Raw genomic sequence first — 18,463 nt, 5'->3', positions numbered from 1 at the left:
TCTTTTTACTCTCTTTTCTCTACACTTCTCTTCTTGCTTCATTTCATTCATTTGATCTTCAATCACTGATACTCTTTCTTCCAGTTGATTGAGTCGGTTACTGAAGTTTGTGCATTTGTCACGTAGTTCTCGTGTCATGGTTTTCATCCTTATCAGTTCTTTTACGGTCTCCACATTGATTATTCTAGCTATCCATTCATTCTTTTTTCAAGATTTTTAGTTTCTTTGCACTGGGTACATAGTTCCTCCTTTAGCTCTGAGAAGTTTGATCGACTGAAGCCTTCTTCTCTCAACTCGTCAAAGTCATTCTCTGTCCAGCTTTGTTCCATGGCTGGCGATGAGCTGCGTTCCTTTGGAGGGGGAGATGCGCTCTGATTTTTTGAATTTCCAGCTTTTCTGCACTGCTTTTTCCCCATCTTTATGGTTTTATCTGCCTTTCGTCTGTGATGATGGTGACACTGATGGGGTATTGGTGTGGGTGTCCTTTCTGTTTGTTAGTTTTTCTTCTAACAGTCAGGACCCTCAGCTGCGGGTCTGTTAGAGTTTGCTTGAGGTCCACTCCAGACCCTGTTTGCCTGGGTATCAGCAGTGGAGGCTGCAGAAGATAGAATATTGCTGAATAGCAAGTGTTGCTATCTGATTCTTGCTCTGGAAGCTTTGTCTCAGAGGTGTACCCAGCCATGTGAGGTGTGAGGGGTTGGTCTGCACCTCAGTTGAAAACGTAGAAATCACCCATCTTCTGTGTCACTCACGCTGGGAGTTGGAGGTTGGAGCTGTTCCTATTCGGCCATCTTCAGAGCACAGATTTTTTAGGGCAGTGTAATTATTCCATAAGATACTATTATGGAGGATATATGGCTATTATATATTTGCCCAAACCTAAGCATATATAGAGTGAACCCCAACATAGACTATGGACTTTGGGCGATAATGATGTGTCAATGTAGGTTTATCAATTGTAACAAATGTACCACTGTGGTGGGGGATGGTGATAATGGGGGAAGATGCTGTGCATGTGTCGGGGCACAGGGTGTATGGGAAATCTAGTACCTTCCATCAAGTTTGCTGTGAACATAAAATTGCTAAAAAAATTAATCAATAAAAGTCTGTTTTTAAAAAGCATAAGCTAAGAGTTGATATAAAGTTACAGGAAACAGAAGTAAAAGGAGTAACTAACACTATCCTTTAACAAAGTTTTGGAGGTTATATATGTTTTGAGGAAACGCATATTCAGACATAAACACTCAAGGAAGAAATCTTCTGGTAAAATATATAAAACATCATGAGAGAATATGAAGCAGAAATATATATATATAATATTCATTCATCTCATGTCCCCACACACTGTAGATATAAAACAAAAAATATTAAGAGTATCATAAAAACATGTAACTGGTGATTAAATAAAAGTTCATTTAGATCAATGACATTGTGACATTGGCAAAATGAAAGTGTCAGTGGCTTAAACAAAACAAATTATAGTGAACTTTAAAAATGTATACATAATTCAACTTTATCAGCTCCCTCAATAAAAGCATAAAAATCATACTGAAGAAAAATGTACAACTGCACATATGGGATGAACAATGTGGTATGAACAACAGTTTGGTCAACATTTTTGCAGAGATGAGGTTGGGAACTTGGACAATGCTCTCTCAAGGATAAATTCCTACCCCTTGTATTGCTGGCTCCAAGGGAATGATCATTATATATCTAATCAGCATTGTCACACTGCCCTTGGGAGACACTGTAAACTCCACAAAAACCAGGTCAGAAGCACTTATCCTTCAGGCTCTTCTGATTCTCTCTCAGCATACTGGGACATGCTGGCTACTCTACTTAGTGGCTTCAAGAGGCACCTCTGTATGTAGCAGAATGATACTGTAACAGATTAATTAATGTTCTCTTTCAAGAATATTCTGTTACTAAGGAAACCTCTTCCACGGGAGAGTCCACCAAAAGTTGTCCATCGCCTATTGGTGGGTTATCACAGCAGAAAGAGAGGAAACTGCAGACTCTAAGAATGTGTATTTCTTTTTTTTTTTTTTTTGGTTTTATAGATTTATTTTCAAAGAGTAAAACACTTATACAATTTAAATACAAGTCCATCAGAATCACTCTGTCAGAGTCAGCAATGATGCGAAAATGTGTCCTCACTGCCAGACATTCGGCACTATCATCTGAGTCCTCTCTCCCCAAAGCCAAAGGGTCTGATACTTTATTCATATACATCTTTCTTATCTGCAATGTAATCTACAATTTCTTGTGGACACAGTAACTTTTCAGCATCTGTATCAGGAATTTCAAACCCAAATTCGTCTTCCATGGCCATGATAATCTCCACTTGGTCCAAACTATCTAAGTCCAGGTCTTTCATAAAATGAGAATCTACTGAAAGCTTCTCTGGGTCAATTTTGTCATAGAGTTTCAATACGTAAAGAACACGGTCCCGGGTGCCCTCTAATGTCAAAGGGGGCATGTCGCTATACTGGCGGCACAACTGTGTAACTCTACCAGGAACCTGCGCGAGCTTTAAGGCCGGCTGCAAAGGCCCGATCCTCGTCTGGGTCCCTGAGGAGCACAGACCGGTGCTGAGAGGCCGGGCCACGTCTGCATCCGGACCCGGGGCAGCAGCGCAAAGGCTGCGGGCAGGCAGCGGACATAGCCTGAAAGGACACGAGACACCATAGCTACGCCGACCCAGGATGCACTGCCTCTTTTTTTCTTTTTTTTGAGATGGAGTTTCGCTCTTGTTGCCCAGGCTGGAGTGCAATGGCGCCATCTCGGCTCACCACAACCTCTGCCTCTCGGGTTCAAGTGATTCTCCTGCCTCAGCCTCCCGAGTAGCTGGGATTACGGGCATGCACCACCATACCCAGCTAATTTTTGTATTTTTAGTAGAGGTGGGGTTTCTCCATGTTGGTCAGGCTGGTCTTGAACTCCCGACCTCAGGTGAACCACCCACCTAGGCCTACCAAAGTGCTGGGATTATAGGTGTGAGCCACCATGCCCATTCAGAATGTGTATTTCAAAACCAACTTTCAGAGGTAAATCTTAGAAGAATATGAAATCAGGAAGACTAAGGTCTCTCTAAGTTCCTGGACAGGGTAGAAAACTAGAAAAGGGAGAGAAATAAAAGATATGGGGGTAAAATAAAAGGGTCGGATTTTGTAGGATTCTTAAGAAGAGGTAGCGTGCTCTGTCCACAGGCTGCAAGAAGAGAACCTAAAAGAATGAGATATATTCCCATTTTGGAATGGTAATCAAAAAGAGGATCTCTCTGTCACGTCTTTATATTACTGCTGAGTAACAATCTGAAAAGCCTCCCCTTTAGACACACACATGTGGCAAAAGCAGAACTGAAGGAATGGCCAAGGGGCTTGAACAAATAGAGAGACTGACAGTCTTTGAAATTTCAGGGAACCCCAGATACATCTGGGGGGGAGCCATTGTGTTCTCATTTTCCTGAAAAGTTCTTGCAGGTATAAGAAATGGGAATAGGAACTGAATAGGTTCTGGAGGCAGGGCTACAAAGGCCCCAGCTCTGATCTGCACAGACTGAAAACCACGTATCAGATGAAATTATATACACAAAAAGACAGTCCTTAAAAATAGCCACCTCGGTCCCTCTCAAAACCAAAAGACCAAAATGATCAGAGGGGCCAAACAGAGTATTGTAGGTCATGCTAGCACCTTTGCTTTTGTGTCTGCATGAGTTGGGGCATCATGGGAGAGTGGGAGTTCAACCTTTTACACATTTGAATAACTGTGTTGGGGGAAAGTGAGAGGGGGTGTGGACTTTAATTTGAGAGCTCATAAGAAATAAACTTTTGTTTTCCCACTGATCTTTCCCATTCGCAGAGTTTCCCAAACAATACTCAATGGAGTAGCTTACTCTGTGGCCATCTGAGTGCATATTTGTGCTCACATTCTGACCTACATGATTTTTCCACTATTTTCACTTCACTCTCCATAATCTAGGACTCTTTCCTGTGCTCCAAAATGAACATAATATTCAGCTCAGGAAAGATTTCAACTTATAAAGAAAAAAGGAACATGGTGTGTTGTGCTTTTCCTGGATACATTCCCAGCCCTTTGTTCAGCTATGAAGAGAAGATATTACAAACGGGACTGAAAAACTATTTCCCAAAACGATTTAATAAATCAGTCAACTGACTGCCTTCTTCTGAATGCTTAGGGATTATTTTAAATATGCAGACTCTGAAAAAACTACTGAATCAAAGGCATGGAGAGAAAACCATGATACCAGATACTTTAAAACATTTTCCATAAGGTTTTGTAAGTACTGACGTTCTGGAACCACCACTCGTCAAACCTGATTATGTGCAGAACTTCTGACGAAAGGGGAAGTGTAAAGTCTATATGCCACATCATGAAGCATTTCCACTCTGAATCAAAAAGTTTCAGTCTCCCCTTTTAGAACAGGGATCGGATTTCAGAGAAGCATATTGGGGTTCCCAAGAGACTCACAAGGAAAAATGTAACGATGTACAAGGGTGGTTACCGTTTCCTGGAGGGACGTTATCCTCATCCAGAGAGAGCAGGTTCCTGTAGTTCTCCAACATCACGTCCCTGTACAAGGCCCTCTGGGCAGGGTCCAGGCACTCCCACTCCTCTTGAGAGAATTCTATCGCCACATCCTTGAATGTAAACAGTCCCTGAAATAAAAACACACTTCACCAAGTGGACACAGGAAAATTTCTTATTTTCACACAAAATGACAGAAAAGAGGTGTAAATATTCACTTGGCCAGAGTGATGTGACTGATTTATGTGAGTGAATGTAAGCAACTTATATATCCCTGATTTTATTTTTTTAAACTGAGATGAAATTCATATAACATAAAATTAGCTATTTTACGCTAGGTGCAGTGGCTCACACCTGTAATTTCAGCACTTTGAGAGGCTGAGGCAGGAGGACCTCTTGAGCTCAGGAGTTTGAGACCAGTCTGGGCAACAAAGTGAGACTCCATCTCTACCAAAAAATTTTTAAACATTAGCTGGGCACAGTGGCATGGGCCTGTGGTCCCAGCTACTTAGGAGGCTGAGGTGGGAGGATCACTTGTGCCTGGGAGGTGGAGACTGCAGTAAGCAGTGATCATGCCACTGCACCCCAGTCTGGGTGACAGAGCAAGACTTCACCTCAAAATAAAACAAATAAATTAGCCATTTTAAAGTACAATTCAGTGGCATTTAGTACATTCACAAAGTTACACACCACCACCTCTGTCTAGTTCAAAAACATTTTTATCATCTCCAAAAGAAATGCCATACCCATTAAGCAGTCACTCCCCATGTGACTTTAACACAAAATAAGCTTAACCAAACAGGTAAATGACTTGCATGCTGCAAACTATAAAATGCTAATGAAGGAAATTAAAGCAGACAAAACAAATAAATGGAAAGATATTCTATGTTCAAGAACTTAGGAAATTAATACTATGAAAATGTCCGTATTATCCAAAGCAATCTACAAAAATGTAAGAAATAATCCTAAAATTCATATAGAACTATGGCCAGGCGCGGTGGCTCATGCCTGTAATCCCAGCACTTTGGGAGGCCAAGGTGGGCAGATCACGAGGTCAGGAGATCAAGACCATCCGGGCAAAACACGGTGAAACCCCGTCTCTATTAAAAATACAAAAAATTAGCCGGGGGGTGGTGGCGGGCGCCTGTAGTCCCAGCTACTCAGCAGGCTGAGGCAGAAGAATGGCATCAACCCGGGAGGCAGAGCTTGCAGTGAGCCAAGATCGCGCCACTGCACTGTAGCCTGGGCGACAGAGTGAGACTCTGTCTCAACAACAACAACAAAAAAATTCATATAGAACTATAAAGACCCAAAAGAGCCAAAGCAATTTTGAGCAAGAATATCAAAGCTGGCAGTATCGCACTTCCTGATTTCAAAGTGTATTACAAAGGTATGGTAATCAAAACAGTATGGTACTGGCATAAAATAGACACACAAAACAAAAGGACTAGAATACAAAGCCCAGCAATAAACTCACACATATACAATCAACTGATCTTTGACAAGTGTGTCAAGAATACATAATGGAGAAAAGATGTTCTCTTCAGTAAATAGTGCTAGGAAATCTGTATATCCAAATGCAAAAGAATGAAACTGGATGCTTATCTTATGCCATAAATAAAAATAAACTCAAAATTGACTAAAGACTCAAGGTAAATTTACTCAATTTACCTTGTGTCTTTAGTTTTACCTGAAATTGTAAAACTCCTAGAAGAAAACGTAGGGGAAAATGTTCTTGACATTATCTTGCCAATGGTTTCTTGGATATCACATCAAAAGCGCAGGTAAGAAAAGCAAAAATAGACCAGTGAGACTACCTCAAACCAAAACACTTGTGCACACCAAAAGAAACAACCAACAAAATGAAAAGGCAACTTATGGAATGGGAAAATATTTGCAAACTATGTATCTGAGAAAGGGTTAATATCCAAAAAATATAAGGAACTCCTACAACTCAAGAGCCAAAAAAACTAATTACCCAATAAAAAATGGGCAAAAGAGCTGAACAGACATTTTTTCCAAAGAGAATATAAAAATGGCCATTAGGTACATGAAAAGGTGCTCAATATCACTAATTACCAGGAAAATGCAAATCAACAACATAATATGATCTCACATATATTAGGATGACCATTAAAGAAAAAAAAATCGACAAGCAATGTCTAGGATGTGGAGGAAAGGGAACTGTTGTACAATGTTGGTCAGAATATGAATTAGTGCAGCCACTATGGAAACAGTATGGAGGTTCCTCAAAAATTAAAAATAGGCTGGGTTTGGTGGCTCATGCCTGTAATCCCAGCATTTTGGGAGGCCAAGGTAGGCGGATCACAAGATCAGAAGTTCAAGACCAGCCTGGCCAACATGGTGAAACCCCGTCTCTATTAAAAACATAAAAATTAGCCGGGTGTGGTGGTGGGCGCCCGTACTCCCAGCTACTCAGGAGGCTGAGGCAGGAAAATTGCTTGAAACCAGGAGGCAGAGGTTGCAGTGAGCCGAGATCATGCCACTGCATTCCAGCCTGGGCAACAGAGGAAGACTCCATCTCAGGAAAAAATGAAAATAAAAATAAAAGTAAAACAACCATGATCTAGTAATTCCACTACTGGATATATATCCAAAAGAATTAAAATCACGATCTTGAAGAGAGATAGGGACTTCCATATTTATTGCAGCTTTATTCTTATTTTTTTATTTTTTTATTTTTTTATTTTTTATTTTTATTTTTTTTGAGACGGAGTCTTGCTCTGCCACCCAGGCTGGAGTGCAGTGGCCGGATCTCAGCTCACTGCAAGCTCCGCCTCCCGGGTTTATGCCATTCTCCTGCCTCAGCCTCCCGAGTAGCTGGGACTACAGGCGCCCGCCACCTCGCCCGGCTAGTTTTTTGTATTTTTAAGTAGAGACAGGGTTTCACCGTATTAGCCAGGATGGTCTCGATCTCCTGACCTCGTGATCCGCCCGTCTCGGCCTCCCAAAGTGCTGGGATTACAGGCTTGAGCCACCACGCCCGGCCTTATTTTTTTATTTTTTTTGAGGCGGAGTCTCGCTCTGTCGCCCGGACTGGAGTGCAGTGGCCAGATCTCAGCTCACTGCAAGCTCCGCCTCCCGGGTTTACGCCATTCTCCTGCCTCAGCCTCCCGAGTAGCTGGGACTACAGGCGCCCGCCACCTCGCCCGGCTCGTTTTTGTATTTTTAGTAGAGATGGGGTTTCACCGTGTTAGCCAGGATGGTCTCGATCTCCTGACCTCGTGATCCGCCCATCTCGGCCTCCCAAAGTGCTGGGATTACAGGCTTGAGCCACCGCGCCCGGCCGCAGCTTTATTCTTAATAGCCAAGTCATGGCTAAATGTCCATCAAGGAATGACTGGATAAAGAAAACGTGGCGTGCACACACACACACGAATATTATTCAGCCTTAAAAAAGAAGGAAATTCTGCTATTTGCTATAGACTACCTGAATGAAACTGAAGCATATTATATAAATGAAATAGGCCACACAGAGAACAAATACATGATTCCATTTACATGAGGAACTGAAAACAGTAAAACTCATAGAAACAGAGAATAGAATGGTGGTTGCTAGGTGCTGAGTGGGGAAATGGTGAGGTAGTAATTAGTATCAGTTATGCAAGATGAAAAAGTCCTAGAGATCTACTGAATAACACAGTGCTTACAGTTAATTCTGTATTGTATACTTAAAAATTTGTTAAGACAGTAGTTCTTAGGTTGTATTATAAAAATATGAAATAATAAAGACAGCAGAAAAAAACTTTTGGAGGCATTGGATATGTTTATGACAGATTGCAGTGGTGGTGTCAGAGGTGTATACTTATCTCCAAACTCATTAAATTGTACACATTACATATGTATAGCTTTTTTATGTCAATCATACCTCAATAAGGAAGCTAAAATTCATTTAAAACTGAATTTTTCAGTTTTCCTTTTATTGATTTCCAATTTCACTCGATTGTGGTGTTAGAACACAGTTTTATGAGTTCTAGCTTTGTACTGAGACTTGTTCTGTGGCCTGACATGTGGTCTATCCTGGAGAATATTCTATGTGCATTTGAGAAGAGTACAGATTCTGTTTTTACTGAGTGCAGTTTTCTTTCCATGCTTGTTCGGTGTAGTTTACAGCAGTGGAGTCCAATCTTTTGGCTTCCCTGGGCCACATTGGAAGAAGAATTGTCTTGGGCCACACATAAAATACACTAACAATAATGACAGCTGATGAGCTTTAAAAAAAAACACACAAAAAATCTCATGTTTTAATAAAGTTTACAAATTTGTGTTGTGTCACATTCAAAGCCATCCTGAGTCACATGCAATCCGTGTTCCATGGGTTAGATAATCTTGGTTTAAAGTGTTGTTCAAGCCCTTTATTTCCTTACTGATTTTCTGTATGGTTGTTCTATCCATTATTAAAAAGAGAGCACTGAATTCTTTTTTTTTTTTTTAAGTTTTATTATTCTTTGATAGTTTTTTTTTTTGAGACGGAGTCTTGCTCTGTCACCCAGGCTGGAGTGCAGTGGCCGGATCTCAGCTCACTGCAAGCTCCGCCTCCCAGGTTTACTCCATTCTCCTGCCTCAGCCTGCCGACTAGCTGGGACTATAGACGCCCGCCACCTCACCCGGCTAGTTTTTTTGTATTTTTTAGTAGAGACGGGGTTTCACCGTGTTAGCCAGGATGGTCTTGATCTCTTGACCTCGTGATCTGCCCGTCTCGGCCTCCCAAAGTGCTGGGATTACAGGCTTGAGCCACCGCGCCCGGCCCTGAATTCTTTAACTACTATAGTAGGACTGTATCTCCTTGTAATTTTTGCTCCAAAATATTTGGGGCTTTGATATTTGATCCATATTTTTTATAGCGGTTACATGTTCTTGATGGATTAACCCCAATATTTACTGTCCTTCAACATCTCTGGTATCAATTTTTGACTTAAAGTTTATTTGGTCTGCTGTCTGTATAGCTATCTAGCTAGGTTTAATATTTGCATGAAATACCTTTTCACATCCTTTTATTATACTTTCCAGCCTATTTGTGTCTTTAGCTCTAAAGGAAGTCTTTTATAAACATCATACAGTGAAATCATAGTTTTAAAAAATTATTCCTCCAATAAGTGCCTTTTAATGGAGAATTTAATCCACTTCAGAGTCAGATAAAAGTAACTACTGATAAAAGAACTACTTTTCCCATTTTGCTACTTATTTTTTATATGCCTATCTTTTTTGTTTTGTAATTATTCCTGTAATTCCTTCTTTGTGTGTATAAGTTTGTGTGTGTATATCATTTCGGTTCCCTTCTTTACATTTTTTCTATTTTCTTAATGGTTGCCCTGGGGATTAAAATTTACATCAGAAGCTGATAATAATTAAGTTTCAATTGATGCTAAGTTAACTTCAATTGCATAACAACTTCTGTTTCTATATAGCTCTGGCTGGTTCTCTTTAAACCGTCAAAAATTACTTCTCTATGCATTTTATAGCCAGTAACAGATTTACAATGATTGTTTTATACATGCCTTTTAAATCGTATAAAAAAAGTTTTTAAAAAGCCTAGTAATATTGGCTTTTATATTTACACCTATATAGTGATTTTACCTGTATTAATTTGTTCTTACGGTAAGGTACTGCTGGTGTCCTTTTATTTCAGCCTAAAAGACTTTGTTTAACATTTCATGCAGGAAAGTCCACTAATGCAAACTCCCTCAGCTCTTGTTTATCTGGGGATCTCAACTTCACTGTCAACTCTGAAGGATAATTTGCCTGACATTGAATTCCTGCTGGATAGTTCTTCCTTTCAAACTTTGAATAGGTCATTCCACTAATTTCTAGCCTCCATAGTTTCTGATGAGAATTTGGCTGTTAATCTTTTTGAGGATCATTATACATGACAAATCATTTCTATGTTGCTATTACCATGATTCTTTTTTCCTTCCACAGTTTGATTGTGTGTCTTGCTGTGGATCTCTATAAGTTTATCATAATTAAAGTTCACTGAGTTTCCTAGGTATACAGATTCATGCTCTTTATATATTTGGGAGGTTTCAGTTCTTATTTCTTCAAATATTCTTTCTGCCTTTTGCTTTCTCTTTTTCTTTGAAAATTCTTATTAAGCATACATGCCTATGCTTCATAGTGTTCCAAAGCTTTCTTATATTTTATTTTTCTTCACTTTCTTCTGCCCATATTAAATAATTTCAATTAAACTAAAGTTTAAGTTAGCTGCTTCTGTATTCTGTCAATCTACTCTTGAAACTTTATAGCTGAAATTTTCATGTTATACTTTTCAGTTCCAAAACTTCTATTTCACTTCTTTTTAATAACTTTTAGATCTTTACTGATATTCATTGAAACACTGTTGTCCTACTGTCCTTTAGTTCTTTGTCCACCGTTTACTTCAGCTGTCTAAGTATGGTTAAGAGAGTTGATTTAAAGTATTTCTTTAGTAAGTGCAGTGTCTGAGCTTCCTCAGAAACATCATTATTAAGCCAGTAATCATGCTTCAAATTGCCCAACCTGGAGGAATCCTCACACAGCTGTAGTACAGTTGGCCTGCTCAGAGGCAGCCAATGCGGATTCTTTATAACGGAAAAAAACTGTAAACAACCAATGTGTCCTCAGTAAGAGAATGCTCCAATGAGAAAGCAAAAACTCAAGTTATCTCTGTTTACCAGCCTAAAAACGAAATGAAGACATACAGTATACAAATATACAAATTTGCAAAACAGCATATCACAACAAAATATTCACTAAACATTTTCTAAAATTAAGTTATGATTTTTATGATTTTTCTTCCATTGAAGAGAACGAACAGTAGTTCCTGATGAGACAGTGAGTGATGGTGGACTGGACAACGTAATGTTTTACCCTTAGTTCCCAAGCATTGCTGTGTGACATTTTATCATAAAATATATATATATATCATATGATGCTTACTACAACAGAAATGTAGTATTTAACAACAAGTAGTACAATGAGAATTTGGCTCCTGCCTCTCTGATGACAGGAAGTTCTGCTCATAGGTCTTAGCTACATTATAGTCATCTTTTGGCTATTATTATTATTTTTTTTTGAGATGGAGTCTCGCTCTGTCACCCAGGCTGGAGTGCAGTGGTGCGATCTCGGCTCACTGCAACTTCTGCCTCCCTGGTTCACGCCATTCTCCTGCCTCAGCCTCCCGAGTAGCTGGGACTACAGGCGCCCGCCACCACGCTCGGCTAATTTGTTTGTATTTTTAGTAGAGACGGAGTTTCACCGTGTTTTGTCAGGATGGTCTCGATCTCCTGACCTTGTGATCCGCCCGCCTCAGCCTCCCAAAGTGCTGGGATTACAGGCATAAGCCACCATGCCTGGCCGGCTATTATTTTTTAATTATTATTATTATTTTTTTGAGACAGAGTTTCGCTCTTGTTGCCTAGGCTGGAGTGCAATGGCATGATCTTGGCTCACTGCAACCTCCACCTCCCGGGTTCAAGTGATTCTCCAGCCTCAGCCTCTCGAGTAGCTGGGATGACAGGCACGTGCCACCATGCCCAGCTAATTTTGTATTTTTAGTAGAGACAGGGTTTCACCATGTTGGTCAGGTTGGTCTTGAACTCCTGACCTCAGGTGATCCACCTGCCTCAGCCTCCCAAAATGCTGCGATTACAGGTGTGAGCCACTGCACCCGGCCCCTTTTGGTTATTATTAAAAAGCCAAAAGAAATAACAGATGCTGGTGAGGTTGTGGAGAAAAAGGAACACTTACACACTGTTGGTGGGAGTGTAAATTAGTTCAACCATCCTGGAAGACGGTGTGGTGATTCCTCAAAGATCTAAAAACAGAACTACCGTTCGACCCAGCAATCCCGTCATGCGTGCACGAACACACACATACGTGCACATGTTCATTGTAGCGCTATTCACAATAGCGAAGACATGGAATCAACCTAAATGCCCACCAATGGTGGACTGAATACACAACATGTGGTACACACACATACACCACGGAATACTATGTAGCCATGAAAAAAAAAAGAGATCCTGTCCTCTGCAGGAACATGGATGGAGCTGGAGCCCATTATCTTTAGCAAACTAACATAGGAACAGAAAACCAAATGGTGCATGTTCTCACAAGTGGGAGCTAAATGATGAGAACACATGGACACAGAGAGGGGAACAACACACGCTGGGGCCTCTCATGGTTGGAGGGTGGTGGGAGGGAGAGGATCAGGAAAAATAACTAATGGGTACTAGGTTTAATATCTGGATGATGAAATAATCTGTACAACAAACCCCCATGACACAAGTTTAGCTATGTAACAAACCTACCCCTGGACTTAAAGTTTAATTAAGAAAAATAATAAATTATAGACATTTTTATCTAAACACCCACTGCATGAAAATTCCTAAATGAACAGCAGAGTCTTCATGAGATGGATGCACTGTGAAGAATTTAAAGAACCTCCTGCTGTTAAGACAATTATGTTGATTTAATATTTTAAAACCAATTATGAAAAAAGACTACCTTCTCCATCCCCAATGTCTACTGCTGAACTTCCCATTCTATTCCAAATTAATATTTTAGAGCCAGAAACACAGACTCAATTGTTTAGCTACAAATGTATTATAAACTCAAGCTAAGCAAGTTTCCCCCATCAGCCTTCTTTTCCAAGGTTTTCCAGGTATTTGTGCACATTAAAATATCACTTACATATGCAGCTTCTTTAATCCTGGTTTAGAAAGAGCTGAAAGGGCATCCAAACGAAGCCTCTAACCAGTCGCTACCACCCAACCTCACTGACACCATGGAGCCTGCCCCCCACATCCAATCCATGACTAGGCATAAAACCTTTCCCAGAACAATCATCTAAATGGAGCCTTTTCCAAAGTTCCATGTTACTGGGTCACAGTGAGATGGAATCTAGGTGGAGATGGAATTGAGGGAAAGCCCTGGGTGTGAATAAACATGTTAGTCAGGACACTTCAGAGTCAGATAAAATTAGCAACTCCAAAATATGGCATTTCAGGAAGGAGAGGACAAAACAATCAACCAAGAATATAACTTTTACCTGAGAAACAGCCATTCCCTCCTCTTCTTTCTTTCCTCTTCCTCTGAGTCTCTTTCTCAGGTAAGATCAGTCTGTATGTCAAAAATATGTTGTTTAATGCTTAAAATCAATACAGGCCCTTTCTCTACCACACACACAGGAAGAGGCTTGATATAGCAATAAGATGGTCCTTAGCTTCCAACTGCAACAAGAGTGAAAATAAACTCATGAAAAAAATAAACTCCTAAACAGAGACTAAGAAGTGAGTTATTCCACTTATGTCTTCAAAAAGTTCTCCCTTCTTGCTGAAACCCAACATTCTGCATCAACTGCATTGTCCTCTGTCCACCTGACACTCAGCCAAGAAAAACTGCCGTGTCCAAGTTCACAGCCTCTCCCTGGGTAGCCAGCATCCAGTGACTGTCAGTCAATGCAGGATAATAAAAGCCTAAAATTGGAACAGGTGAAGAGCCACCATAGCTCCAGAAATCCCTGCTGTAGCCATACTACGTAGTTTAGATATTTGTCCCACAGGCAGAGGGAAAGCATAAAAGGATTTAATGCCAGGAGATGACATAATAAAACTTAAGACTTACTCCTGATGCAGAGATAGTGAGAAAGAATAAAAAGCTGAGAGAAGCGGCTCTATCTCTAAGCCTATGCCTCCACCCCTTTCCTAGTGGTTTCCATCATTTTTGGAGGTCTGAGAGTCATTTAAGACTAACTGTAACTGGGCACCCTCTCTCAAAAAATTGCCACATGCAGACACATGCTCAATCCTGAATATCATTTCAGGGGTTCCATCAGCTCAGATTCAGAATTTCTGGTATACCCATCATCTCCATGTTACCGGTGGGCACACTGAGCCTCAGAGAGAGGAGACATTTCACCAAGTTACCTGGAAAAGGTCTGAGTTGAGTGAGCAGAACTCAGTTGTAAATGAATTCTGAAATGGTGGCCTGGATAGGGCAGTAGGAAAGGTTTATCCTTATTTCCAGATTACCATTCACATTCCTGAGTAGAAGCTTCTATTTCATGGGTTTAATCAATCCCAAGGATTTAATTCCTCTTTTCCAGAAAAATATTCAAAAATTCGAAATTACAAATAGCTATTACTCTTGGAAACAAAATTTCACACCAATCCAGGCCATTCTTCAACATCTTGCAGATAAAGGACAAAGGGGACCTGGGCGAACATCTACTTAGTGGGAGGCTTTTAGATGATGTAAGGGAGTAAAGAAACTGAACAGAGCTGAGCCTTGACCAACACCAGTAATAGGGGCACTAACCGTGCCCCGCACCCAGTCAAAAATCCAGGTACAACTTTTGATTCCCCCAAAACTTAACTACTCATAGCCCATTGTTGACCAGAAGTCTTACTGAAAACATAAACCGTTGATAAACACGTATTTTGTATGTGACATGTATTGTATACTGTATTCTTACAATAAAGTAAGCTAGAGAAATGATACTGTTAATAAGAAAACCATAAAGAAGGGAAAATAGATTTACCATTCACTAAGAGGAAGTGGATCATCACAGTTCTTCATCTTCCTCCCATCCTCCCCGAGGTCATATTGTGTGGGCTGCAGTGGAGAAGAGAAGGGGTTCATTTTGCTGTCTCAGGAGTGACAGGGGTAGAAGAAAAGCCCCTGTAGAGTCGGACCTGCATAGCTCAAACTGGTGTTGTTCAAGGTCAACTGTATTAAACTAACTGGTTAAACCAGATGTTAAGGGCAAAAAGATTATCAACACCCTTAGAGTGAAACACTGTGAAATCAGGTACCAGACATAAAAGAATCGTTCCAATATATGATAAAAAGTGGAAAGCCAGGCGCGGTGGCTCACGCCTGTAACCCCAGTGCTTTAGGAGGCGGAGACAGATCACCCGAGGTCAGGAGTTCGAGACCAGCCTGGCTAACAAGGTGAAAATCCCATCTCTACCAAAAATACAAAAAATGAGCCGGGCATGGTGGTGCACGCCTGTAATCCCAGCCACTCGGGAGGGCTGAGGCAGGAGAATCGCTTGAACCCTGGAGGCGGAGGTTGCAGTGAGCCAAGATCGAGCCACTGCACTCCAGCCTGGGCGACAAAGTGACACTCTGTCTCAAAAAAAAAAAAAAAGAAAAGAAGAAAAGAAAAACAAAGCATTTAAAACTCATAAGCTGAACAATACATTTAAGAGAAAATAATTTGAAAACATTTTTTAAAATCCAATAAATTCTGGAATTACATTTAAGACAAGTTGTATATACACCAAATTTAGAAAATGACACAGCCACACACAAAAAAGGAGGGAATAATATTGTTAATGTCTGTTTGTAAAGCAGCATGTGGTGTCACAGTTCCTTCCCATTTCTTGACTCTCCTCAAGATCACAGAAAGGGAAGAGGGTAAGCTGGAATCAACTGAGCTAAGTCAGTTAACCCTCTGGCTGAATACGGGTTACTTCAGATGTAATAATTAGAAAACGCAGAAACCTCACACCCTAGTTTTGCAATGTTCATTCTCTTCTGCATAAACAGTGAAACAAATTTTAAATTAATTACAGAGCCATGCATCAGTACTTCACAACTTAATGTTCCATATTAAATCAACTCCAAACTCACTTGGATTTGGGTCCCCGTCAATCTCTCTCTCCCACCTTCTGTTTCTTTCCTTTTCTTTCTCCCATTTTGGCGTTTCCCTGTCCATTTCTGCTCATTTTGCTTCCCTTCCCCTCCTTCTCTGACAGTGTTTGGCCTCATCTTGGTAGCATCCTTTTTTTCAGTCCCTGCTACTCTTTCTGCATTTCTCCCTCTTTCTCTAATTTCGCGCATTTCTCCCTCTTTCTCCTCCATTTCTGCTTCCCCTCTGTTCTCCCTGGTGGAGGGCGAAGGGCGTGTATCCGCCCCGAATGAGGGCTTTACCAGAGGGAGCGAAGAGGGAGTCAGAGAAGAGTTTTAAGCAGAGAAACCAAGCGGTGGGCGGTCGGTGACCACACTGACCTAAGGCAAAAAAAAGTAGGGGCCAGTACCCATTTCAGAACGATTTTTTGTTGTTGTTGTTGTTGAGACGGAGTCTCGCTCTGTCGCCCAGGCTGGAGTGCAGTGGCCGGATCTCAGCTCACTGCAAGCTCCGCCTCCCAGGTTTACGCCATTCTCTCGCCTCAGCCTCCCGAGTAGCTGGGACTACAGGCGCCCGCCATCTCGCCCGGCTAATTTTTTGTATTTTTTTAGTAGAGACGGGGTTTCACCGTGTTAGCCAGGATGGTCTCGATCTCCTGACCTCGTGATCCGCCCGTCTCGGCCTCCCAAAGTGCTGGGATTACAGGCTTGAGCCACCGCGCCCGGCCTTCAGAACGATTTTAATCCGAAATGGACGCAGACCTCCAGACCCTCTCGGAGCTACGGGACGGGGAACGTCTGGGGGCCACGCAGCGAGAGGAATGAGCAGGTTCGGGGTTTCAACCTACAGGGCGACCCCAAAACCCGACAGCCGAGAGTGGGAACCTGGCGCCCGCGACGCGCAGGCTTGAACCCCAAAGACCGAGACTCACTCACCCGAGAGTGCCAGTAGCCCCGCGAGATCCGCTTCCGGGTCGGCAGGAACCTGCGCATACGCGAGTGCACTGGGGAGGCGCAAGGGGCAAGGGCAGGGGCAGGGCGCGGACCAATGTGGGGATGGGCGGGCAAATGGCGAGGATGGGCGGGCAAATGGCGGGGATGGGCGGGCAAATGGCGGGGATGGGCGGGGACAAAGACGGGATGGGCGGGGACAAAGACGGGATGGGCGGGGATAATGGCGGTGGGCGGGGACAATGGCGGGGCGGGGGCGGGGCCTAGGGATCGGACTGCAGGACCTCCCCTCGGCGCGTCCCACCGACATTTTTTGGTCTGTTTGTAGTCCAGCAGTACTCGATTCTTCACTTTTGGATTCCCTTTAATCTTTTTGGTGTCCTTTGGAGCCTAGCTAAGCAAAAAATTAGAGACCCGTAGGTCCCTTATATTGGAATCGAAGCTTAAGTTGGGAAAGTTTTGCTTGAAAACGTTTTTGCGAGCGATGGAGGCGCGTCCTGCGATCAATCAGGAGGAGCGCTGGGACCTGGTGGATGGGAGAGGGCGACGGTATAGGGGGGCGCTTGGATCCAGGAACTTCTGAGATCTGGACGATTAGAATTTTTATTTCATCAAGCGAAAGCTGGAGTTGTCTGCGTAGGTGATGGAAACTAGAATGAGATGCATTTTTGTGCCTATGCGGACTGTAAAATTTTATATTGACTTTCACTGGAACATAATTTTTGTTTCTGTTCCCCAGTCACCCAGGAGGCAGAGATGCATCGTGGGCTGAGTTCCAGAGAATTTATGGGATCAGACCCTGGACTGTGGGGGTGGAAGGCTGAGGCTTGGCTTTAAAAGAACAAAAATGTCTGCTTGTATCGATATAAATTTATTTTCCTTTCTTTAGTTTATTATTCTAATGCACGCTTCTTGAGATAAATTACAAATCCAACTACTGGATTTATTGGAGTTGGTATCCTGTATTTTGCCTAAGTTATTAATTACTAATATAATATCGTTATTATTATTTTTATTATTATTTTGAAATGATGTCTCTCTCTGTTTCCCAGGCTGGATTGTAATGGCGCGATCTCGGCTCCTGCGCCTCCTGGGTCAAGCGATTTTCCTGCCTCAGCCTCCCGAGTATCTGGGACTGCAGGCGTATGCCACCATGCCTGGCTAATTTTTGCATTTTTAGTAGAGACGGGGTTTCATCGTGTTAGCCAGGCTGGTCTGGGACTCCTGAGCTCAGGTGATCCGCCCACGTGGGCCTCACGAAGTGCTGGGGTTATAGGCGTGAGCCACTGCTCCTGGCCTTTAGTTTGTAAAGTCTTTATTCTCAGTTATT

At 42.0% G+C, this 18,463-nt stretch overlaps 2 protein-coding genes across 2 annotated transcripts in view; both read right to left on the bottom strand.

Moving 5' to 3' along the window:
* Positions 1-18,463, bottom strand: part of LOC117093626 (zinc finger protein 888-like) — a 385,964-nt gene that overhangs the window by 322,338 nt on the left and 45,163 nt on the right. The window lies entirely within an intron of this gene.
* On the bottom strand, positions 2,031-17,279 carry LOC117093644 (acyl carrier protein, mitochondrial-like). Its single transcript, XM_033229073.1, is given in 6 exon segments — positions 2,031-2,613; positions 2,616-3,225; positions 4,526-4,679; positions 13,598-13,778; positions 15,089-15,162; positions 17,119-17,279. Coding segments are annotated over 2 exon segments (468 nt in total). The 5' UTR covers positions 2,689-3,225; positions 4,526-4,679; positions 13,598-13,778; positions 15,089-15,162; positions 17,119-17,279; the 3' UTR covers positions 2,031-2,218.

This window comes from Trachypithecus francoisi, unplaced genomic scaffold (assembly GCF_009764315.1).
Source record: "Trachypithecus francoisi isolate TF-2019V2 unplaced genomic scaffold, Tfra_2.0 Lachesis_group12, whole genome shotgun sequence".
Lineage (NCBI taxonomy): Eukaryota > Metazoa > Chordata > Mammalia > Primates > Cercopithecidae > Trachypithecus > Trachypithecus francoisi.
This window is presented reverse-complemented; position numbering and strand designations above follow the sequence as displayed.